This window comes from Canis aureus, chromosome 21 (assembly GCF_053574225.1).
Source record: "Canis aureus isolate CA01 chromosome 21, VMU_Caureus_v.1.0, whole genome shotgun sequence".
NCBI classification, from domain to species: domain Eukaryota; kingdom Metazoa; phylum Chordata; class Mammalia; order Carnivora; family Canidae; genus Canis; species Canis aureus.
In genome coordinates, this window is record NC_135631.1 from 13,470,472 (window position 1) to 13,496,385 (window position 25,914).

At 36.8% G+C, this 25,914-nt stretch overlaps 1 protein-coding gene and 1 long non-coding RNA gene across 10 annotated transcripts in view; one reads left to right on the forward strand and one right to left on the reverse strand.

Moving 5' to 3' along the window:
- The window catches only part of LOC144292587 (uncharacterized), a 79,825-nt gene extending 72,659 nt beyond the window's left edge, over positions 1-7,166 (reverse strand). For 3 of the 4 annotated variants that reach the window (XR_013359978.1, XR_013359975.1, XR_013359976.1), the window contains exons 1-3: positions 6,821-7,166; positions 6,455-6,526; positions 3,314-3,398 (exon numbers count right to left, since the gene is read on the reverse strand). This is a non-coding gene — a long non-coding RNA (uncharacterized LOC144292587). The remainder of the gene's footprint in view (positions 1-3,313; positions 3,399-6,454; positions 6,527-6,820) is intronic. The other variant, XR_013359977.1, reaches the window with a different exon arrangement.
- Positions 1-25,914, forward strand: part of CSTPP1 (centriolar satellite-associated tubulin polyglutamylase complex regulator 1) — a 199,516-nt gene that overhangs the window by 82,996 nt on the left and 90,606 nt on the right. For 3 of the 6 annotated variants that reach the window (XM_077863107.1, XM_077863110.1, XM_077863111.1), the window contains exon 3: positions 3,286-3,416. The exons of 2 other annotated variants lie outside the window; for them this stretch is intronic. In XM_077863107.1, the coding sequence (XP_077719233.1) occupies positions 3,286-3,416 (131 nt within the window). Of the gene's footprint in view, positions 1-3,030; positions 3,198-3,285; positions 3,417-25,914 lie in introns of those variants that run through there. One more of the 6 variants, XM_077863108.1, reaches the window with a different exon arrangement.

Sequence of the window (25,914 nt, forward strand, 5' to 3'; positions counted from 1 at the left end):
AAACCACCGAGTCACCCGGGCTGCCCCGAAAAAAAACTTTCCTAATACAATAGAAAGCAGGAAAAGAAAAACAAGTCAAAGAAAAATAATTCACAGAAATGACATAAGAAGATGGCAAAAATTAAATATATATTTTTAAAACTCATACAGAGACTGTAAGATTGGGTAAAAAAAAGAAATCTAACTATATACTACTCACAAGAGAAATATCTAAACCAAAATGACCCAGGAGGATCAAAATTAAAAACATAGGAAAAGATATACCAGGCAAATACTAATCAAAGTTGGTATTGCCATATTACAATACTAATATCAGACCAAAGTCTTGGACTTCTAAAAAGTTTATAAAATGTTGACCTTCACTATTTCTAGTGTGGCTGACTACAAATATAAATCTGATACTTTCTACCTGGAATTACTTATCTATTCTTTCTAATGTTTCTAAATCAACTACCAAAGGGATTTATGGAGTCATATATACTACGTGTTAGTTGATGTGATGGAGACCAAAATGAGTACAGCCTAATTACTCCATAGAACTGATAGTTCTGTAGAGGATAAAAGTCCAGTAACTTTTTTTCAAAGGCAGCAGATTGTGAGTACCTTTAGAGAGTTATACATGAGGCATGATGGGAATTGGGCATGAGTGTAGAATCAGGAAGAAACTTCATGCAAAATGTGGCATTTAAGATGGTCCTGAAAAACTGGATAGAATTTTAACAGATGGAGTAGGGAAAAGTTATTTCAGGTTGAGAAGTAGTAAAGCTTTGAGCAATATGTTGTATTTTCTGCTTTTTCATTACAGCCATCTTATCTAAAAGAATTTTCACTGATTATATTATCTGTAAACTCTTTAAGTGGTTATGATCTCCATACTGACCAGCTAAATTTTTTTGGTAGGGATTATTTTAAGGGAGTAGTGGAAATACAACTATAAATCTTTTTGTATTCAATATTGTATATATTGTATGTCCTTGGCCAATCAGTTTGTTTTTTAACATTCATATTTTATAACTTCTTATGTAAATTCTAATCTGTATAATGAGTCTCAACCAAATTCTTCAATGCATAAATTATTCCCTAGTTTTATTTTTTTTTTAAGACTTATTTATTTATTCAGAGAGAGAGAGAGAGGCAGAGACACAGGCAGAGGGAGAAGCAGGCTCCATGAAGGGAGCCCGACGTGGGACTCAATCGGGGTCTCCAGGATCACACCCCGGGCTGCAGGCGGCGCTAAACCGCTGCGCCACCGGGGCTGCCCTATTCCCTAGTTTTAAAAAAGATGCGTATGTGGGGATCCCTGGGTGGCGCAGCGGTTTAGCGCCTGCCTTTGGCCCAGGGCGCAATCCTGGAGACCCGGGATCAAATCCCACTTCAGGCTCCTGGTGCATGGAGCCTGCTTCTCCCTCTGCCTATGTCTCTGCCTCTGTCTCTGTGTGTGTGACTATCATTAAAAAAAAAAAAAAAAAGATGTGTATATATATTTTTTAAAGATTTATTTGTTTCTATTTAGAGAGAGAGAGAGAGAGTACGTTCGTGGGTGCGGGCAAGCAAAGGGGTGGGGCAGAGGGAGAAGGAGGGAGAGAATTTCAAGTAGGCTCTCCGCTGAGCATGGAGCCCAATGCTGGGTCAATCAAACAACTCTGAGATCATGACCCTAAGATCATGACCTGAGCTGAAACCACAAGTTGGGATGCTCAACCCACTGAGCTACCCAGGTGCCCCTAAAAAATATATTTTTAGAAACCTACACTAAGGATATAATTTCACTAGTATAGTTTCTCTACAGCCCAGACTATGACCTAGACACCAGCTTTTTTCCCATGGGGGTATGAAGCATACTTTGGGACTAATTCTTTCCTGGATAGTTTCATAAATTTAAACTAGATTACTATCATTTTAGACTTCATTTGCTAGAAATGTGACCTACTCCATTTACCTTTAACAGCTCATTTGCTTTATTTTTCATTTTCCTTTGCTCAAGACAACAGCTTGCAAACTGCATGGCTAGGTTAACGCTTTCTTTGCTTTTTAAAAATTTCTCTTCCAACCTAATTCTTTACCAGATGTTTTCCTCATGCTTCCTCATAGTGTCTCAGAAGTAGATTTCTACACTAGTTTTCCATGGGGAGAAGAAGAGTATGTAATTTGCTTTTTCATACAGTGTTGTTAATATTAACAGGAAGAGGCTAACTTTATCTTAAGTGATAACATGCTGTATGTTAAAGACAGGTTAGATACTTCCCTCAGAATTTGGTCAGGGAAAAGGAAAATGGAACAGATGACTCCTAAAATTTTTTCCTGTTCAGTTCAGAGATTCGGCTTTTCCCTCACTTTAAAGGTCAGTAAGTAAAAAGTGGCATTTGGAATTTCCACTGTCTTTATTGCTTTGCCATCTTCAGTTTAATGCCTGCTTCTCTACAAAGATTAACATATTTTCCACTCGTGATTTACTTGTTCAGGGAATTTAGGAGTTTTCTGGAACCTGAACTCTGCCTTTAGTTGTGATGATTACTGGATAATTGCCTACTCTTTGGTGGAATTTCCATTTTTAGGTTACGCCAGGCCCTACAGCCTTTATTTCTTTGGCAGAAGAACCCAAAGGCAATGGAGTATATTTTTTCCCCTTCTCCAGCCCAGCTTGAACAATGACTCACTAGGGCCCTGGGACTTTGCTTCATACTCTCATTCAGGGGCTACTTTCTACCCTTGTTCTTCTTATTTGCCTTAATGTTCTATTTTAAGCCTTTCATATCCTTTGGCACATGGATTTGCCTCTGAGGTTATTGTTAAAAAGGTATCCATCACCTCCAAACTGGAACAGACAATCCAGTTATGTCCTCATGGGCCATGTTGTTCTTATGGCAGTTGATGTAGGTCAGAGAGAGTACAGAAATAATATCATTAAGGAAACATAATTCCAAATGTGGTAGGAGAAATGTTCTCCAAAAAGATACAAGTGCCAATGTCATCCAGTTAAAAACTGAAAGATTTCCCTCTATTTGAGATGCTCCCTTGACTGATTAAAAGTCCCTCAGTGTGTATATGAGGGAGGTAACAACCACTCAGAGGAATTGGACTCCTGGAGTTTTCAGAAGGATATGCTTATATGAAGGAATTTCTTCATTGAAAGACCTGGTCTATTCTATAGTTCAGAGTCCTGTTGGAGAAAAAAGATTTTCCTCCTTTTTGGCAAGGTTCTATGTGGTTTTTTATTTTTCATTCTGACTCTAGCCTTCCATAACTTATCATCTAATGATGATTCCTTGATTTTTCTCTTTGCAGTTTTAACAGTGTATGTCAGGGAACTCACATTCTCTTTCGGGAATTCAGCTTCATCCAAGCCACCCCTCACAATAGGGCATCATTCTTACGGGCCTTCTGGAGATGCTTCCGAACTGTGGGCAAAAATGGCGGTAAGTCTTCCCAAATTCTTTTCTGGCCTTCCTTTCTTCCTTCCAACCCTCTGTCTTTCTTTTGTTCCTATAAATCTTGTTGGAGTAAGTAATGTTTGAGGCTCTGTGAACACCTTACTTTTGAGGAGCTATCATCTTGTGTCACAGATACTGTCACCATTACTAGAGCATCACATCACTAATGATGTCTGTTAGAAGCCAAGTGCAGTTCTGAGCACTTTATGTGTGGTAATTCATTTACTCTTCACAACAGTTCTCCATGGTAGGTACACCATAAGCCCCATCTTATAACTAATGAAACTATAGATCACAAGAGTTGAGTTACTTGACAAGGTTATACAGCAAATGCTGGGGTGGGATTCATACACAGGCAGTCTGGTTCCAGAGCCTTTGCTCTTGGCAAATATTAAAATACCATGCAGCAAATTGAAGAAATGATGTGAATACAAAGAAGGAAACTCCTGAGGGAGTGTGGAGGTAGGATGGGACACTAATGTTAGAGAAAGGGGAGCAAGTAGATTAGAGAAGGCTCTCCTGAGAACTGGTTGTTTGGTCTAATTTGGGAAGGAAGAGTAGGAGTTTTCTACATGGATAAAGGAAAGAAGGAGGTAGAGCATGTGCTGTGGTGTAGAAGCATAAAAAACTTGGAATATTTAAGACCATGAGAAAATTAGAATGACTAGAGTTTGTGAAGGGGGTTAGGGGTTAGGGTTTGTGAGATAAGCTTGTGAAGGAATAGGAGAGTCAGGTCCTGAAAAACCATTTTGCCATAAAAAAAGAAATTGGATTTTGTTCTATGGGTTAAAGGATTTTATTCTGAAGAATGGTGTGATGATATGAGTTCCAGTCATTTGAAAGACAGTAGAGAAATGGCTTTAGAGGGTGGGTAACTGACTGGCTCAGTCAGTTAAGTGTCTGCCTTCAGCTCAGGTCATGATCCCAGGGTCCTGGGATCAAGCCCTGTGTTGGGCTCCTTGCTCTGTGGGGATCCTGCTTCTTCATTTCCCTCTGCAGCTCCCCCTGTTTGTGCTCTCTCACTCTCTGTCAGATAAATAAATAAAATCTCTAAAAGAAAAAAAAAAAAAAGATATTACTTAGAGGGTGAGTCTGGAAGCAGGGAGCATAGTTAGGAGACTTGCAGGAGTGAGAGATAATAAGAGCCAGACCTAAGGCAGCATCCATGGAAGGGGCACTTTCAGAGATAGAATCTACAGGATTTGGTGATAGGGCTTGGTATGTAAGGTAAGCGAGAAGACTTGTGATAAATTTCCAGGTAAGTGTATGGTCCTGAAGCATTAAGTACACTCACAGTCTTCTTCTTTTTTTTTTTTTTTTTTTTAAGATTTTATTTATTTATTCATAGAGACACAGCTAGAGAGAGAGGCAGAGACACAGGCAGAGGGAGAAGCAGGCACCATGCAGGGAGCCTGATGTGGGACTCGATTCCGGGTCTCCAGAATCACGCCCTGGGCTGCAGGCAGCGCTAAACCGCTGCGCCACCGGGGCTGCCCCACTCACAGTCTTCTTAAGTCATTGCTACCATTTGTCTCCAGAACTTTTTCATCTTCTCAAACTGAAACTTTGTACCCATTAAACAATAACTCTCCATTCCTCCCTTCCTCCAGCCCCTACCAAGCACCATTCTATTTTCTGTCTCTATGAATTGGACTATTCTAGGTACCTCATATTAGTGGAATCATACAATATTTATCTTTTTTGTGAGTGATTTATTTCATTTAATGTAATGTCCTCCAAATTCATGCATGTTGTGACATGTGTCAGAATTTCTGCCCTTTTTAAGCCCGATTACTCCACTGTATGTATACATTTTATTTCTCTGTTCATCTGCTGATGGACACTTGGGTTGCTTCTGCCTTTTGACTAATGTGAATTATTTCACATGTTAAGTTTTTGAAAAGTTGAAATTTCTTGGGTACACAATTAAAAAGCTTTATCAAGAAGCAGGCAATACAGGTTAGTACAGGCTAGTTCCTAGAAATACAGATTTGGGGAAGTAGAATAAAGTTTATTAAAGTAAGATTTTCATTTCACCTTAAAATCTTTGAGAGAAGAGCTATATGCACTAGAGAATGCAAGTCATCTTTTATTTGCTTACAGTTGATTTGGCATCTTTGATTATATTCCAAGGAAAATACTTTTTAAAAACACTGATTGAAATAAGTATTTTTAAAGGCAGTTTCTGTAGTGATCATAACTTAAAGTAGAGGAAGACCTAGACTATTTCCTCATTCATGTAACAGGTATTTCTGGTAGACTTCTGTGTTCCTGGTGCCGAGGGTATAGTACATAAACAGGTACACTCCCTCTATATAAAGTAGCAGTAGCTGCCAAGACTTTTTTTCTAAAACTCTTTCCACTGTGTGTCTTATTAGATCATTTCCACTATCCTAAGAAATAAGTAAGGTATGTCCATTTTATAAATAAGTTGTGTAACTCATAGAAGGGTTGCAGACTACATTAGAAAGAAAGTTGGAAATGGAACTCAGACTTGCTAATATGTTAATATGATATTTCAGTTATTTTTATTACACCAATAATGGCTTCTGTGACACGTAACTCAAAAGATTTTCCATCTCAATTACACTACTGAACATAAATACTTAGTGTACTGAGAATAGCATCATCTTTTTAGACTGTATGCACTAGTTCACTCAATTTTAAGTGAACTACCTCAGAGAAACTAACCCATCAGTCTCTACGTAAACAAAACTGGGAGCTCTAAGTATACAGGTAAAGTTTGTAGTATTTCATCAGAACCTATTTTTCCCAATCCTTTCCCAGGTCAGCAAATATTTATTGAATGCTCACTATATTGAATAATGGTACTTACAGCTAGAGCTGTTTTTTTGTGGAATAGGCACATGGAGATAGCTATAGACAGTCTTTAGATCTCTTTAATCCTTTTCCTGATTTGGAAGTAGGCCCTCTTCCAGAATTTATTTACTATCACAAGGGATCCATATAGCATTTGGACTCTGAGCAGATATAGGTTTCTTTTTTTTTTTTGGTTTCTTTACCTTTCTTACAGCAGCTGCCAGTGATTCATCCAGCTGCTAAGAGGAAGCAGCTCCAAGTTCTCCCTGTTTTTCCTGTGCCATAAACAAGATCTGGATTTTATCCTGGATATTTATTGTTATACTTCTTAATCAGACAGCCTCTGGTTTCTTAAAAGACTAAATACAACATTTGCATCTAGATGATCCTAAAATCTTTAGTTAAATCATTTTAATATATTCTCAATTTCTTCTGGGAAAATTTAGAACATCTTTCAGTCCCGGAGCATGTCAGTCCCCAATTTTAATCTAGAATAAGCAAAAATACTCAGAGGCAGAGTTCCAAAAGAAAGTATTAAGCTCTATTTTTTCAATTAGAATGTCACGTACCTGACTCCTACTCAGTGGACCTGATTCTATATTGCTATTCTGCAGATGACTTCCTTAGAACATCTTGTACATATTTTAGAATTATCAAGAAGAAACTAGGTCTTCTGGGAAACAGCAAAAGAAGAGCAGAGTTCCAGCATAACATATCTAAAAATGAAGCCACCTGTAGATAACTAAGGACCTGATCCCTTCTGGCAAGGAATCATTTATCCCAGTTTTTAGCAAGTTTAGGGATGCAGTGTCATTTCTGCATGACTGAGTACTGAATGATGCTAATTTTCCTGTGTCTGAAATTCAAATAACCTCATGAAGATTGTAGTAAACCTCTTGCTCTCTAGGCAACTTTAGAATCTTGGAAGCAAAAAGATCTATCTATTCATATGTAACAAGCTTTAAAAATTCAACTTCTCACTTGGTATTTCTTTCAGTGTGCAAGTTTAATCTGAATTTCCCGAGTCTGGCAAAGATTAAAATTCCCTGAAGTAAATCTTTACTTCTGCTTAGGGATATTGGCTTAAAGAGCTATTGTCCACAGTTTATTTTTACGGTTTGTTGGAATTTAATTTTGAGCTTTGTGCTTTTACAAATTATATATATATACACATAATATATACATATATATGTATAATATGTACATGTATAATATGTATAATATATATGTATAATATGTATTATATAATATATATACATATATGTGTAATTTATATATATGTATGTAATTTTTTCCCCATTTAATAAAAGAATGAGAGTTACTTCCTCTTCTGCCCATAAAGAAGTGCTTACTAGGGAATTGTCCTCCTGCCATAAACAACTAAAAAATCAGACAACGTATCTAAAACAACTCTTCCAGACATTGAACAGTTAATCTGGAACTGTGGACTTTAAGAGGCAACTGCCAAGCAACAGTACGGGAGAGGAGATCGAAAGAGCCTAGCAGTCTTACCGAGTTGAGGAGGCAGAGATTGGGATTTGGAGAGGCCAAGGTGGCCAGAATTTGCAGGGCAGAGTACCAAAGAGGAAGGAGTTGCTTAGTAAGCTCCAGAGAGCATCAAGTGGGTATTTGAATCTCTGGCCACAAACTCTGCACATGTGTGGGTTGGAAAAAGAAGCACCAGAAAACAGTAGGCCAAACAATTCCTGGACTATACACAGGGCTAGGAATAGTTCATACTGCTACCAGCCAAAGCGGAGAAACCTCAAAGTACAAAAGGCATTGACACTGGATAGAGCCCTTGGCAGCTTAAAAACAAAAGATTAAACTGGTCTATCTGCAACTAACTTAGCTAAATACCAGAACAAAATTCAGTATTCCTTAAAGGAACTCAATAAAATCTAACACTCAATAACATAAAATCCACAAGGTCTGACATCAGATTAAAAATTACCAGACATTAGAAGAAACAGGAATGTATGACCCATAACCAGGAGAAAAAAATCAATCAGTAGAAACACAGACCCAAAAGAGACAGAGATAATAGAAGTAGCTAACAAGGACCTCTAGTTATTTTAAATTGTATAAATAAAAATAAAATAAAATAAATAAATTGTATAAATATGCTCAAGTGTGTGAAGGAAAACATAACTATGATTAGGAGATAAATGGAAGATGTTAAAAAGATCCAAATGGGATTTCTAGACATAAAAAATACAATATCAAAAATGAAAATGATAGCAGTGAACATTTATGAAGTTGTCTCATATGCGGAATATCTAATTTTTCTCCACAACAATCGTGTGTGTTAGGTAGATACTTTTATTATCACTTCTGCACAGAATATGAAACTGAGATTCAGAAAGTTAAAGAAGATCTAGTAAGTGAAAACACCGTTGCTGAAGAAGCCAGAAAGCTGACAAGAGGAAGTATTATTTTTTTAATGTGTTCTCCATCAGACAATGTGTAATGTGCTTGAAATACAACTGAGTAAGTGACAATATGTGCCTTTAAGGAGCTCACATTCCAGTAAAGTAGTCTAGAAATAGTTTCCCCAGAGTGTAAGTGATCATTAAAGCTGTGTATAAGATTCAGTGATGGTACAAGGAAGGAAATAGTTCTGCAGGGTTGGGAAAGGCTATAAAATAGACAGTTGGGATAGATCTTGGAGTAGTAGAAAGCTGTTCAACAAATAAGGAGTACATTCTAACAAGAAAAAAAACAAGGTTTTTGAAAGTATGATGATATGAAACAACATGGTTCCTGTAGGACACCGTAAGAAGTTAATTGTGGCTGGTGCTTAGTACATAAGAAAAAAACATCATCCCAGCCAGTCCGTAGAATCTTAGCAATTTGTATGGTATTTTTACATATGAGATTGGCAAAAGCATGGAAAAATCCAAAGGAAGGCAGCTGACAAGATCAGTTAGAAGCCAATACAATAGAACAGGAAGTGGCAGGGAGATAAAGAGCTATTTAAGATTGATTTGACTGGATTTGGGATTGATTGGGTGTAGGAGAGAAGAGTCAAGAATGAATGCCAGAATCTAAAATATTGCCAATTTCTTTCCTCCCTTTCTTTTTCCTTTCCCCTTTTTCCCCCAATGCTTTCACTTTTTATGTTTTGTTCTGAATTCACTGTGATTGTCTTCATAGTCTAGGTATATTCATTCATTCAACAAACATATATGTATTAGTTGCTAGTGATAAAGCAGTAAGTGGAACTAAAATTCCTGCTTTCATGGAGTTTGTGGTCTGTAATCAGAGATTTGGGGGAAAAAAAATCCTTGCGTTTTTTTTTGAAAGGCAGAAGATCACACTCTCGGAATCAGAGATTTGCAGTCAGTCTCTATAATCATATGATAAAAATGATTTTTCCTAAAATAGCTAATGTTATGGTAGTTAAAATGATCTCAAGGGAAAATGCAGACAATTAAGGTTGAAATAAAGCTTCTGGTCTGATTTCTGTATATAACTGCCTCAAACTTCCACCTGATTTTCTGTTACTAATCCTCATCCTCACCACTAAAAACCATTCTGTGAGGATTATCAGTGTTTACTTCAAGAGTGAGTGACTGTCTTGTTTGAAATATTAAAGAACTTTTGTTACTTTTGTCATTTTTTAAACAAATAAACAAAAATCCTTCCATGTAATCTCTTCAGTCCTGTGGTTTTCCCTGGCCTGTCCTCTGTACCTGCTCCCACCAGAGCTCCATGGCTCTGTGTGTGTTCCAGAAACCTGCCGTGGCCAATAAACAACTTCTTGAATCCTCAGTTCCTGGTGCCTATCTCTCGTTTTACTTATATCTTCTCAATTCTAAGTTTCTTTTTCCATTTTTACTTCCTTCTTCAAAACCTTTTCTCCAGGGAGAACGTTGACCTGTGATGTCACCTCCAGTCATTCACCTCACTACCTCCAGTAACTTTAATTTTTCCCTCTTTTTAATGTTCCTTTATTTTTTTCTATTTCAGTTATTTGGGACTATCACACATGTCACACAAGGATTCCCGGAATGCTTTTGTCACCACCTTGTTTCCCACCCAACCCTCTTCACCCTCCATGCATAATACCCTTAGGTTGCTAACCTCTCTTTATCCTTGTATCGCTCAGTTTAAAGGTCAGCTCCTTAAAGCATCTTTTTTGCCCCTCTCTTCCTTATCTGAATTAGATCCTTCATTATTCTTTTGAAAATCATCCCGTATTTTTTAGTCATACCGTTTGTTACAGTTTCTAAGTGTTTTTTGGATGACTCTTTACTTAATGTCCATCTCCCTTATTAAACTGTAAGCTTGATGAGAGCAAGAACCTTGTTTGTTTTGCCAATAACTATATTCTTAGCACCTAACATATATAGTTTCTTTTTTGTTATTTAATATGAAGGCTCACCACTTCCCAGTCACTATTCAATAATCTGTGAATAATAAATAAATTATATTATCTTCTCTTATATTAGAGGGTAAGGGTGGTTTTTTTTTTAATTTTTATTTATTTATGATAGTCACAGAGAGAGAGAGAGAGAGGCAGAGACATAGGCAGAGGGAGAGGCAGGCTCCATGTACCGGGAGCCCGACGTGGGATTCGATCCCGGGTCTCCAGGATCGTGCCCTGGGCCAAAGGCAGGCGCTAAACCCAGGGATCCCATAAGGTTGGTTTTGAAAAGAGCTTTATACTCTTTTCAGTTTTGTGTAGGAGCCTTGATTTAAAATGGTAACAATTACTCCTTATTTTTTTTTAAATTTATTTATTCATGAGAAACACAGAGAGAGAGGCAGAGGCATAGGCAGAGGGAGAAGCAGGCTCCCTGTATGGAGCCTGATATGGAACTTGATCCCAGGACCCCGGGATTGTGCCCTGAGCCAAAGGCAGATGCTCAACCACTGAGCCACTCAGGCATCCCAATAGCTAGCTACTCCTTATTGATCACCTACTATAGGCAAGGCACTAAACTTCACATTCAAAGTGCCCCACTAAAAACTGACCCCTTCAAACTATACAATAACAGTTGACACCTGATTAAAATAATATTTAGTACCCTCTGGTGCTTCCAAATAAAGATTAAAAGATTTAGATCTTGATTTGTATGCAAACTTTATTTTTATTTTTCATTTTTGAGAGAGAGAGAGAATGTGAGGGAGGAGGGGAAGACAAAGAGGGAGACAGAATCTTAAGCAGGTTCTACATCCAGTACTGAGCCAAAGTCAAGAGTTAGATACTTAACCAACTGAACCACCCATGCATCCCAGGATCTGCATGCAAACTTTAAACATTGGTGAGGATCTGGGGATCCCTGGGTGGCTCAGTGGTTTGGCACCTGCCTTCGGCCCAGGTCGTGATCCTGTGGTCCCAGGATCGAACCCCGCATCAGGCTCCCTGCATGGATCCTGCTTCTCCCTCTGCCTGTCTCTCTCTCTCTCTCTCTCTCTCTCTCTGTGTGTCTCATGAATAAATAAATAAAATCTTTTTAAAAAATAAAAAAATAAACATTAGTGAGGATCTAACTAGTACTACCTCCTTTTCTTTTGTATTCCGAATTGTGCCTTTATGCTCTGAAAGAAATCACAAACTAGCAGTCAGCTGACTACACGTGCCTTGGCCTGCAGTTATGTTTTCTTTGGCTAGCAATGTTAAAAATAATTTTGGGGGGCTCCTGGGTGTCTCCGTTGGTTAACTGTACAACTCTTGATCTCAGCTCACATCTTCATCTCAGGATAGTGAGTTCAAGCTCTGCATTGGGTTCTGCACTGGGTGTGGAGCCTACTTAGAAATAATTAGATGCCAACATTTAACATAAAAATCTCAATTCAGGGCAACCCGGGTGCTTCAGTGGTTTAGTGCTGACTTTGGCCCAGGGCATGATCCTGGAGACCCAGGATCAAGTCTCGCATCGGGCTCCCTGCATGGAGCCTGCTTCTCCCTCTGCCTGTCTCTGCCTCTCTCTTTCTCTCTCTCTCTCTCTCTCTGTCTCTCATTAATAAATAAATAAATAAATAAAATCTTTATTAAAAAATCTCAATTCAATTTCACTTAAAGAATAGAAAATTATCCCAATACCATGTCCACATTCCAATAGAAAGGCAATTTGCCAGGCTGAAGGTACAGCTGCTCCCTTTAGACAGGGCATGTGGTAGCCTCAGATTTACCACCATCCCCAGCTGCCTTGCTTCATCTGCTTACATTTCCTGCCTGGCCTCTGTAGGCATTTGAGTTTGCTACCATTGCTAGAACTTCTTGGTTCATTTATAATCATTTGAAAGGTAGAGTTACACTATTAATTCAGAATGAGGAGTCAGGAACTTATTCCTCTACTAGATTCTCTTTCTCTTTTCTCTTTGTTATCTTGATGTCTCAAAAAATTTTGGAATTGAAAGGGACTTTAGAAGTCATCTTGTCTTGAAACTCTGACTAAGGGTTTTAAAATATACTTATCCCTTGATTGTGGTAAAATATACATAACATAAAATTTACCATTCTAACCACTTTTTAAATGCAGAAATCTTTTTTTTTTTGTGATAAACTACAAATAACATAAAATTTAACATTTTTGCCTATTTTTAAAGATTTTATTTATTTGAGAGAGAGAGCATGACCAGGGGATTGGGAGAGACAGAGGGAGAACCCAACACTGGCTCCATACCAGGAACCTGAGATCATGACCTGGGCCGAAGGCAGACACTTAACTGACTGAATGAACCATCCAAGCACCGCCATTTTAATCATGTTTAAATGCACAGTTCAGTGGCATTAACTACATTCACACTGTTGTGCAACTATTGCAGCCAACTTTTTTTTTTCTTTTTTCATCTTCCCAAACTGAAACATTTTTACCCATTAAAAAATTACTCTCCATTTCCCCTTCCTCTAGCCCCAAATAATCAGTATTTTATTTTCTGTCTCAATGTCTTTGACTATTCTAAGTATCCCATATAGGTGGAGTTATACAATATTTGTCCCTTTGTATCTGGCTTATTTCACTAAGCGTGATGTTTTCACAGTTCATCCATGTAGCATGTGTCAGAATTTTTCTTTTCTATCCATTGTATGTATAGATCATATTTTGTTTATCCGTTCATCTGTCAACAGACATTTGGGTTGCTTCTACCTTTTGGTTATTGTGAATAACACTGCTATGAACATGGGTGTATGAGTATCTGTATAAGTCCCTGTCTTTGATTCTTGGCCATATACTTAGGAGTAGAATTGCTAGATCATATGATCATAATTATATGTTTAACTTTTTTAGGGAATTGCCATACTGTTTTTCATAGTGGCTTCACCATTTTACATTTTTACAAGAAATTGACAAGGGTTCCAATTTCTCCAGATCCTCAACAACACTTGCTATCACTTGCTATTTCCTGTAATTTTGATAAAAGGCATCCAAATGGGTATAAAGTAGTATCTCATTGTTTTGTTTTGCATGTCCCCAATGAGTAATGAGGTTGAACATCTTTTCATATTGGCTATTGGGTTTTTGGTGTTTTTTTTTTCTTACAAGTTATGTTTTAAAAAATTTCTTTTAATTCCGGTGTAGTTAACATAGAGTGTAATTTTAGTTTCAGGTATACAATATAGTGATTCATGGGACGCCTGGGTGGCTCAGTCAGGCATCTGCCTTTGGCTCAGGTCATGATCCTGGGGTCGTGGGATAGAGTCCCCACATCAGGCTCTCTGCTCAGCAGAGTCTGCTGCTCTCTCTGCCTGCTGCTCCCCTTGCTTGTGCGCTCTCTCTCTCTCTCTCTCTAATAAGTAAATAAGATCTTAAAAAAATATATAGTGATTCAGCAGTTCCATATATTACTCAGCTCTCATCAAGATAAGTATACTCTTAATCTGGTTCACTTATTTCCTCCAGTTAAGAGTCTGTGTCCTGATTTGTCTCTCTTTTTTCCTCCTTTGCTCCTTTGTTTTGTTTCTTAAATTATACATGTAAGTGAAATATAGTATTTGTCTTTAACTTATTGCCTTTAGCATAATTCTTTCTAGTTTGAAAATGGCAAGATTTCATTTTTTATGGCTGAATAATATTCTATTTTGTGTATGTGTGTGTACATATATAGGTATATACATCATTTTTGTTCACTCATCTTTGGATGGACATTTAGGTTGCTTCCATAATTTGGCTATTGTAAATAATTCTGCAATAAACATAGGAATATATATATATATATATATATATATCCCTTTGAATTAGTGTTTTTGTATTCTTGGGGTAAATGCCCAGTAGTGTGATAACTGGATTGTAGGGCAGTTCTATTTTTAATTTTTTGAGGATCATCCATATTGTCTTCCACAGTGGATACAACAATTTGCATTCCCAACAACAGTGTGCAAGGGTTCCTTTTAATCCATATCTTCATCAACTTGTTTCTTGAGTTTTCGATTTTAGCCATTCTGACAGGTGTGAGGTGTAAGGTGATATCTCATTGTGATTTTTATTTGCATTTCCCTGATGATGAATGATGTTAAACATCTTTTCACATATCTGTTGGCTATCTCTATGTCTTCTTTGGACAAATGTGTAAGTCTTTGCCATTGAATAACATTGTTTTTTTGTTGTTGAGCTGTGGGAGTTCTTTATATATTCTGGATATGAATCCCTTATCAGATAAATGATTTGAAAATATTTTCTCATTCTGCAGATTGTCTTCTTGCCCTCTTAATGGCATCCTTTGATGCACAAGGTCTTAATTTTGATGAAGCCCAATTTATCTACTTTTTCTTTTGTTCTCAACACTTTTGGTGTTATATTTATGAAATCATTGTCAAATCCAGTGTCATGAAGATGTTGGGTTGTTTCCTTCTAAGAGTTTTATAGTTTTAGCTCTTAAGGTCTTTGATGCATTTTGAATTAATTTTTATATAAAGACAAATTATAGGTCAACTTCCTAGTTTCCCCAGCACCACTTGCTGGAAAGACTTGTTGAGTAGTCCTTTCCCCAGTGAATGATACCTTTGTGGAGAGTCAATTGACCATACCATGTGAAGGCTTTTTTAGGGCTCTCTATTCTATTCCAGTGGTTTATATGTCTATCTTTATGCCATACCATACTGTTTTAAGTACTGTAGCTTTATACTAAGTTTCAAAGGTAGGAAGTTTGAGTTTTTGACTTAATTCTTTTTCAAGAGTGTTCTGACTACTCAGGGCCCCTTGCGACTCCATATAAATTCAAGGATCACCTATTCCATTTCTGGTAAAAAGTCTGTTGGGATTTTGTTAGGGATTGTGTTGAATTTGTAGATTTCTTTGGATACTATTGACATCTTTTTTTTTTTTTTTAGTTTTTTTTTTAAGATTTTATTTATTTATTCATGATAGACATAGAGAGAGAGAGAGAGAGAGAGAGAGAGGCAGAGACACAGGCAGAGGGAGAAGCAGGCTCCATGCAGGAACCTGATGTGGGACTGGATCCCGGGTCTCCAGGATCACGCCCTGGGCCAAAGGCCAGCACCAAACCGCTGAACCACCCAGGGATCCCTACTATTGACATCTTAACAATGTTAATTTTTCTATTAAATAACAAAAACTCAACCAAGTGAATTTTATTTTTTATTTTTTATTTATTTATTTATTTATTTTAACCAAGTGAATTTTAAAGATCTAATTGGCTCTATTAATAGATTCATAGAAGTGCTGGGTGGCTCAATTGGTTGAGCATCCATCTCTTGGTTTTGGTTCAGTTCTTGATCTTAGGGTCATGGGATTGAGCCCTGAGTCAGGCTCCATGCTCAGTGTAGGGTCTGCTTTTCCCTCTCCCTCCCCCTTTACCCTGCCTCCCTCATTTGCATGTACTTTCTTGAAAATAAATAAATAAAATTTAAGAATAGATTCATGAATGAGGCAGCATCCCATCTAGCAAGTAGAGGAGAGTTTCATCAAACGACTGAAAAAGAAAAGTTTTTAAAGCTAAAGAGGGAGCAGAAAAAAAAGAAATTATAAGTGAAGATTCCACTGTTTAGGCAAGGGTCACCCTCCTAAGGGGAATAGAAGATGCCTATCAGTAAATTTTCTCATACTGGCCAGATAATTTTCATATTGACTGGTTATAAGTTACATTCCTGGGGGGGGGGGGGTTGAAACTGCAGTTAGGTTAGGTATTCCAGTTTTGGTTTACTGACGTAGGACCTTAACCTAAGTGACACCATTTTATTTTAAGGCTTCTTTAATTTCATTCAGCAGTGTTTTATAGTTTTCAATATGCAAGTCTTTCATCTTCCTGGTTAGATTTATTCCTAAGTATTTTAGTCTTTTCACACGGTTGTAAGTGGAACTGTTATTCCTGGTTTCCTTCTCAGACTTTTCATTGCTACTTTATGGAAATGTAGTTGGTTTTTGTATGTTGATTTTTTATCCTCCATCTTTGCAAAATTCATTTATTAGTTGTAATAATGTGTATGTTTTTGGGTGACAGAGATTTTTAAGGTTTGCTACACAGAAGATGATGTCATCTTCAAATAAAGACAGTTTTACCATTTCCTTTCTAGTTTGGATGTCTTTTATTTCTTTTTCATACCTTATTGCTCTGGTTAGAACTTTCTGTTCTGTGTTGAGTGGAAGTGGCAAAAACAGGCATCCTTGTCTTGTTCCTGATGTTGGGGGAAAGCTTTCCAAAATTTAGTTTTGATATAAAAGCTTGTCAAGAAAATTGTGATTCACACAGATAATTAGCTGCAGATACTTAGAGCTTTGTTTTTTAGCATCTTGACATCTAATCAGGTTTTGGTTTTTTTGTTTGTTTGTATTTTGGTTAAACTGAATTAGTTTAGTTATATGTCTAAATATTCAAAAAAGGAGCGATAGTAAATTATTTTTGTTAAAGCTGAGCAAATAATGTGTCTGACAATTGCTCACATTCCTAATTGATGAATAATCACTTTGGAGAAATCAATTAACAATTGTCAAAAAAATAAAAAATAAAAAACAATTGTCCCAGCGAGGGACACCTGTGTGGCTCAGTGGTTGAGCATCTGCCTTTGGCTCAGGTCGTGATTCTGGGGTCCTGGGATCAAGTCCCACATCGGGCTCCCTGCAGAGAGCCTGCTTCTTCCTCTGCCTGTGTCTCTGCTTCTCTCTATGTCTCCATGAATAAATGAATAAAATATTTTTTAAAAATTGTCCCAGCTAGTTTAAAACCTTTTTATGTGGGGAAAAATAAATATGTCTTAAAACATTATATATGAGTTGATTAGTGATGTTATTTCTTAAAAGGAAATATCTCAGAAGCTTCTATGGATTGAATTGTATGCCCCAAAATTCGTATGTTGAAGCCCTAACCCAGGGTGACTACATTTGGACGTAGGGCCTATAAGGATATAATTTAGGTTATATGAGGTCATTAAGGTAGGGCCCTGATCTGAAAGGATTAGTGTCCTTATAAGAAGAGACATCAGAGAGCCTGTGTCCTCTCTTTGCCGTGTAGGGACACTGCCCCTGCTAGCTCCTTTATCTTGGACTTCTAGTCTTCAGAACTGGGAGAAAATACCTTTCTGTTGTTTAAACAATCCAGTCTGCAGTAATGTTATGGCAGCTCAAGCAGATTAATATCAAGGACATCTTTTTACTCACAGTTTCAGCACAGAAAAATTAATTTTGTTTTGCATGCTGAGTCCAAATTCTGTTTTGATTTATCACTAACATTTTATTTGAGGCTATAAGTATGGCAATGTTGTAAGTCATTGAACTATTTGATTTATCTAACATATTGGCAAGATTTCCAAGTTCATAAACCTGTATTTAATAAATTTATTTAAGGTAGAAGTAATAGCAATTGATTTTATTTGACTATTGTTCTGACAGTTCCCTTATGTCGGTTAGAAAACTTTAGTATGAAAGAATAAATTCTGGTATCATTACTGACATCTCTGCAAATAACTCTGAAAAGTCTACAATCTAAAAGTCTTATCCTAATAAAATTGACAGTCCATATTAATTTGTATAATATTTATCCTATAGTGTTTTGAAAAAATGCTTGCCTGATTTTAACTGCTAGTGCTTATCTAACACAACATCTGAGGACATTTTAGTGCCTTGCCTTTGTATGATCCACTACTCCATAAATTTTTTCTACCATTACTTTTCTAGTCCCAGTTCAAACATGACTACATTTTTACCATTTTAGTATCTTAACACTTGAAGACTTTTATTTTGTAATTATCAAACATTTTATAAAATAATCTACTTTGTTTGGTTCCATAACCACATCGTATAGAAGCAAGTAAGAGGAGGACTTGTTAACATCTGTACTCTCACCCAGAAGAATTTAAAGATTTTATGTAACCTCAGCCTTTATGTCAATATAGTCTTGAATTAAAAAGAAATGAAAACAAGCAGGGCAGATAAAAAGGTTTCTAATCAGTGGCATATTTACAGGTTTAAATATATATATATTGTGGAGCAGGAAAAGCTCCACAGTGAGTTAACCTGAAAGCATAGGTTGGATGTATCTATATAATAAAATTTACTATGTGAAAGATTTAGTGTGCATTTATTTTGTGTTTTTCATAGGTTTTAAATAAAGATATAGTTTTAGTAATAAAAATATTAAAATTAAACATTTGTAGAACCTTATAAATGCCTCTGAAGAATTCTAGTCTTCTGGTTTGAAAACTATTGAAGTACTTCCAACACTTCCCCCATCATATTGATAAAAAATAAGCCCCCTAAATTGGGGTCAAATGTCTCCAACCCAACTGATAAATTCAGGCATTCTCTCAGTCACATACTCTGCCATTAGCATCAAGTGCTCTTGCTCTGATGCTAAATGAATACATATGACGTTTCAGTTTCTGAGACAATGAGTGATTTCCTGAAAGCCTAAAATGTGATCAGAAGAGTTAAGGCATAAGAATGTATTACATTTGTCTGTGATCTTTCATTGCTTTACAGATGGAAGAAAGGCAACTACAAATTTAAATTCCATTTTACCTGTCTTCAAGAGAAAAAAATATAGTTATTGCATCTTTTATTTAAAATTTAAAAATCATGATTCTTATTGTTGGGGAAGTATAGTACTTGCTTTACTATGTATTTCATGCTTTGAAGGACAATAACTGGAATTTGGAAGTTCTTTGAAAATATAGCCAAGGATTTTTTTTAAAAGTTAAGCTGAAGTGAGACTATACTATGAGATGTTATTAAACCCATTCTCTAAAGTAGATGTACCAGAAAACAGAATGGTGTTCCTTAGGCTTCTGAAATCTCTTGATTTCATGGTTCTGTTAGAAACAAAAGTAAATGACTAATTTAAACTTACACACTATGAATCAAAATGAAACCACCTTAGGTTAAAGATGTCAATTTAATAAACCGTACTCAAATTTGGTTGTTTTGGTGGATTTTAAGCTGGCAGTATATAAAAGCAAGTATAAGTAGTGTTGAAAATTTAATCTTTTCCAGTTTTATGTTGCTTGGCATAACCTGCTCGTCATTCACACTGCTGCCACCTGACCCTAAATTAGAACCCTAATTAATTCGAGAGGTTGTCCTAATTAACCCAACACTGGAGAGGTTGTCAAAAAGACAGATTCCTTGATCCCATGTCCAACCTGCTAAATCAGTCAGCAAGAGAGGGATCTGGGACTTTTTCTTTCTTTTCTTTTCTTTTCTTTTCTTTTCTTTTCTTTTCTTTTCTTTTCTTTTCTTTTCTTTTCTTTTCTCTTTTCTTTTCTCTTTTCTTTTCTCTTTTCTTTTCTCTTCTCTTTTCTTTTCTCTTTTCTTTTCTCTTTTCTTTTCTTTTCTTTTCTTTTCTTTTCTTTTCTTTTTCTCTTTCCAAGCATTTCAGGTGATTCTTATTATCTCTTAAGTGTGGGAAATACTGAATAACTTTTGAAGTTTTTTTTCTCTGCTCCAGTCCTTGCTCTACAGCAGTGGTTTTCAATCCTAGTTGCATATCAAATTCACTTAGGGAACTTTAAAAAAAGTAGTGATGCCGAGGCCCCATCTCAGACTGATTTAATTGGAATCTTTTGGATTGGGCCCTATGCTATTTTTTTTTAATGTTTTAAGTTAAAAAAAAAAAGTTTTGCAATGTAACATATGTAGAGAAAGCAAAATGATAAATGTACAGCTCATTAGATTTCTATAAAATAAACATATTATATTCATCCAAATAAAGATAAAGAATATTACCAGTACGGCAGACGATTGTTTCTAGTCATTAATCCCCTCTAACATATCATTATCACCATAATGTTTTGTGCCTGGTTTTGAACTTTATGTAGCTAGAATCATAGAGCATGTAGTCTTCTGTATCTGGCTTCTTTTGCTCAATTTTATATTTCTCATTTGTTGTTGGGCTTAGCTACAATTCTTTCTCATTGTTATACAGAATTCCATTTTGTATATAAACCACAGTTCATCCATCCTACAGTAAGTAGCATTTGGGTTGTTTTCAGTTTGGGGCTGGTACAATGTGCTGTAACCCTACTTTTATACATCTCTTGGTATATAGATTTCTGTTAGGTATGTACTTAGGAGTGAGATTGCTGGGAATGTGTATGTTCAGCTTTAGCGTATATTCCCAGATTTTCCAAAGTGATTTTATCATTCTCCACACTTAAGAGCAGTTTCTGAGAGTTCCTGTGGCTCTGGAACTTTTTGTGGGGCCCATGCATTTTAAAAGCTTTGCAGGTGATCCTGATAACCATTAAAGCTTGAGAATTACTTACTGCAAAACCTTTTATAAATATAATTCTCTAAAGCACAGCTCTGGGCTTGTTCATCCCTGCTTAGAATGTCCATAGTTCTGTATTGCCTCCTAAGGAAATATGAATCCCATTACCTTACATTGTAGGCCACTCATGTTCTAACCTCAGCCTTTCCAACTGCAACTCTCCTACTCATAACCTAGCCTCTAACAACACAAAAACACTTGCTTTCCCCCCAAACACTCCTATGCTTTTCCCCTTGCACACTTTTGTTTTGCTTTTCTGCGTAGAATTTTCTTGCATGTCTGTCACATTTCTGCCCATTCTCAGGTAGACCCAGCTCAAGTAACATGTCTAAAAGTCCTTGTGATTATCACATCCCTCTCTTCCTTGCCTTCCCTTACCTCCATTCAAAAGTGAGCTCTCTAATGGCACTTCTTCTATCACATCTTATATATAGTTATTGGCAAATATAGAATCTCTTTCCTAAGATATCACCTGGATTTGTAGTGTCAAGCTTCACATAAAACCCTAAAGAGAAAACCTTTTTAGAGTTAAGTGGCCTTGGGTTCAGGTGAACTTTTTATTAGGTGTGACCTTGGTCGAGTTACTTTTTCCAGGCCTTAGTTTTCTCATCTATAAAATGGAGAGTATACCACTTCAAAGTTGTGACAACTCAGTGAGATAACAGATTAAGGCAGTTAGTAATCTTGGCACATAATAACTGCTCCATCAATGCCAGCTGCTTGTGTCATTGTGATAAGTATCATCGTTAACTCCCTTGATGGCAGAGACCACATATTTTCTCTCTGAATCCTCATTCACTGCCTTTGCTTGGTTTTGGTGCTCTAAATGCTGGGTGAATAAATTCATGAATGCCTGCTGGATGACTGGATGTGCCATGCTCATTTACAGTGCATTTCCAATAAGATCACGTCTTGGAAGGAACAGTTCAAATTTCAATTTAACCATCAGATAGGGACAGAAAGGAGTGTTTCTACTACAGACTTTTATTTTATTTTTCTACTACAAACTTTTAAAACTATATTTAAAAGGCCAAATCCCCAGTTTAACCATACAACAGCTGCTGTCCTTCTGCTGCCAGGAAATAGGGAAAACCCTCCCAAGAGCTATTTGCTATTTGTTTGTTCATCTGATAAACATGCCCTGACTTGGGGAGAGCACACACTTCCCCTGCAGGCAAGCGCGGGTCTGGGAAGTTGCATGTAGCAGCAATAAGGAAGAAATCCCCACTCTGTGGGAGAGGTTTCTGCACAGACTCTGCTAAGCCCATTTGCAGTTTTGTTGAGTTATTTACCAAGATGAAGGGACTGGGTGTGGCTGGTCTGAGATTCCTCCTGGGAAGTCACTTCAAGAATCTCCTTCATTTCCTCACCCTTCATCTTTGTTCTCTGGCTTTGGTGCAAGGGTGCAGATAGTCGCGCCCAGTTGGCTGCTGCTCCCAGCACACTGAATTCTTTGAAGCTGGCTCTTGCAGCCAAGGATTCCCTGCCCTGTTCTTTTCTCCTTGCCCTGATTTAAAAAACAGTTCTGGAAATTCTCATCTGGCATGGAGATTGATGAGAAGGAACTTCATGGGTTGCATGCTGGTTTTTTAGATACATAGGAACCAAAAAGGACATTTAGAGCTTTAAATTATTATTTTTCAAAAACCCAATATTAATAGATTTTACATGAACAAATTATAAAGTAGGTTCTGCCATCACCACTATCACTAAAAGTATTTTAGTGCTAAGAGGCCATACGAGTGGGACAAAACTGATACCGGAAAGTATTTATCACCACCTCTATCACTTGCAGAAGGAATGTAAGAATGTACTAGATAACTGAAACCTCAGGAAAGATGTGTAACAAAACATACAAAGATTAATGGGTACTCATGAAGGCATTTACCAGGCAACCAATTTTATTTATTTATTTATTTATTTATTTATTTATTTATTTATTTATTTATTGTTTCAATAAAGCTTTATCTGATAGAACATGGCACACCAAAAAAGTAAATAATGTTGATAAGAAATTAATAAGGTTTGAAGAACATGATTTGCAAACTTAACCTTATTACCTTGTATAAAATATCATATCCAACAGTTGCTGAGTACATATTCTTTTTAAGGACACATGGAACATTTATCAAAAGTGACCATAGATAGGGCCATGAAAGCAAGTCTCAATAGTTTACAAAAAATTAAAATCAAATATGTTCTCTGACTAGTAAACAATTACTTCTAAATAATGCTGAGTCAAAGAAGAAATCACAATAGGCACTAGAAAACAATTTTACCTAAATGACAATAAAAATATAACAAATCAAAATCCATGAGATGCAGTTAAAGTCATACTTAGAAGACAATGTATAGCTTTAAAAAAACAGATTAGAAATGAAGGCTAAAAATAAATTATTTACATATCTTTCACAAGATATTTACAAAGGAACTGTAAGTTGAAACTAAAGAAAGTACAACAATATCTAAGAGAATTAAGAATCTAGGTCAGTAAGGACAACAGTTTAAATTCAAAACCAGGGATCCCTGGGTGGCGCAGCGGTTTGGCGCCTGCCTTTGGCCCAGGGCGTGATCCTGGAGACCCGGGATCGAATCCCACGTCGGGCTTCCGGTGCATGGAGCCTGCTTCTCCCTCTGCCTGTGTCTCTGCGCCTCTCTCTCTCTCTGTGACTATCATAAATAAATAAATTAAAAAAATTAAAAAAAAAAAATAAATAAATAAATTCAAAACCAAACCTTAGGACTCCAAATATAATGTTCACTTATTATACCATCTTGATTCTCCACCCCTTTCTCCAAAAAATATCAAAGAAACTAATTTGTAACAAACTAATTTGTAAGTCTGCTGCTCTTAAAACCCACTGTTTTGTTATTATTATGGCCTTTTCCTCATAAAGATCCTAGTTAACATTTCTCTTAGAAATATCAATTTTCTCCCTCTGAGCAAGAGTTTATCTCCTAGGTCAAAGAAAACTATTAAATACTAAAAAGAGGATGAGTTTGGAAGTGGATTTTTATTTTTATTTTTATTTTTTTAAAGATTTATTTACTTATTCATGATAGACAGACACAGAGAGAGAGAGAGAGAGGCAGAGACACAGGAGGAGGAAGAAGCAGGCTCCATGCCAGGAGCCCGATGTGGGACTTGATCCTGAGACTCCAGGATCGCGCCCTGGGCCAAAGGCAGGCGCTAAACCGCTGCGCCACCCAGGGATCCCTGGAAGTGGATTTTTAAAAGGATATTTCTCTTATGTAAAATATGAACAAATATGTGAATTTAGTCACATTATAATCACAGTAGGTCTGATGACAAAAGAATTAATAGTCTGAAAAATATATAATTCCAGTGTTCACAACCTTATGTGTTATGCTAATTGGCCAATAATTCTTGGAAGTACATTTCTACTTTTAAAATAAAACTAAATTCAGGAGGCAATGATGGGCAAGGAAGTAATAGTGAAAAAATCTACATTTATTGTCTCAAGTTGCAGAATAGCAGAATGGTATAATACCATTTATATAAAATTATACATATCTTATGTCTGTGCATGTTTATGTGCATACCAAAATGTTTGGAAAGAGGTTTACCAAAATGTTATTAGTGGTTTTCTCTCAGTACTGGCATTTTACTTTTTCTTCACACTTTTCTATGTTGTTTGAGGTTTTTTTTATAATGATCACGCAGCATTTTCATAATCACAATAAAAATAAAGCTATTTTTATTTTGAAAAAAAGAAAATGTTGTTTAAGCATCTGCTATGTGTCCAAAGTGGTACTAGGAGTTATGCGATATAGAAAAGAAGGCTGTGGCCTTGAGGCCAATGATGCATACAGTCTAGTTGGGAAGATGGCTAAAGAGTGGTATAGAGTATAATCAGGTGTCAGGGTATGTGGTTCAAAGAAGTGCCACAGGTCATAAGAAAGAAGTGGCCACATGGAAGCTTTTATTGAAGAGAGGAAGCTCAGGTTGGACCTTGAAAGATGGCAAATTTGACTAGGAAGAGGGAAGAGGGTATTTTAGGCAGTGTGAGCACTGAAGCGATAATGGTATTTGAAAAGACAGTGAGAAACCAGCTTATCTAGCATAATAAGAGATTATGATTTGTGGTGGAGAAATTTACTCTCTTACTAAGCTTATTCCATAAACTGTCTTATTTTTTTAAGATTTTATTTATTCATAAGAGATGCAGAGAGAGGCGGAGAGAGAAGCAGGCTCCATGCAGGGAGCCTGATATGGGACTCTATTCCAGGTCTCCAGGATCATGCCCTGGGCTAAAGGCAGATGTTCAACCACTGACCAGGTGTCCCTATAAGCTCTCTTTATTTGGATCTATTGCAGACTATATTTTGGTATTCTTGAACATTTTATTTTATTTTTATTTTTGTTTTTTTTTTTAATTATTTTTTAAAGATTTTATTTATTTATTCATGAGAGACACACAGAGAGAGAAAGAGAGGCAGAGACACAGGCAGAGGGAGAAGCAGGCTCCATGCAGAGAGCTTGACATGGGACTCGATCCCGGGTCTCCAGGATCAGGCCCTGGACTAAAGGCGGTGCTAAACCGCTGAGCCACCCAGGCTGCCCATTTTATTTTATTTTTAAAGATTTATTTATTCATTTGAGAGAGACTGAACACGAGTAGAGGGGGAGGGGCAGAGGGAGAGGGAGAATCCCAAGCAGACTCCTCGTTGAGCATGAAACCCTACACAGGGCTCCCATCTCATGACCCTGAGACCATGACCTGAGCCTAAATCAAAAGTCAGACACTCAACCGACTGAGCCACCCAGGTGCCCTATACTTGAGCATTTTATTTTATTTTTTAAGTTAAAATTTTTTTAAAGATTTTATTTATTCATTCATGAGAGACAGCGAGAGGCAGAGACATAGGCAGAGGGAGAAGCAGGCTCCATGCAGGAAGCCCGATGCGGGACTCGAGCCCGGGACCCCAGGATCACACCACCGCTGAGCCACCCACATGTCCCTACTTGAGC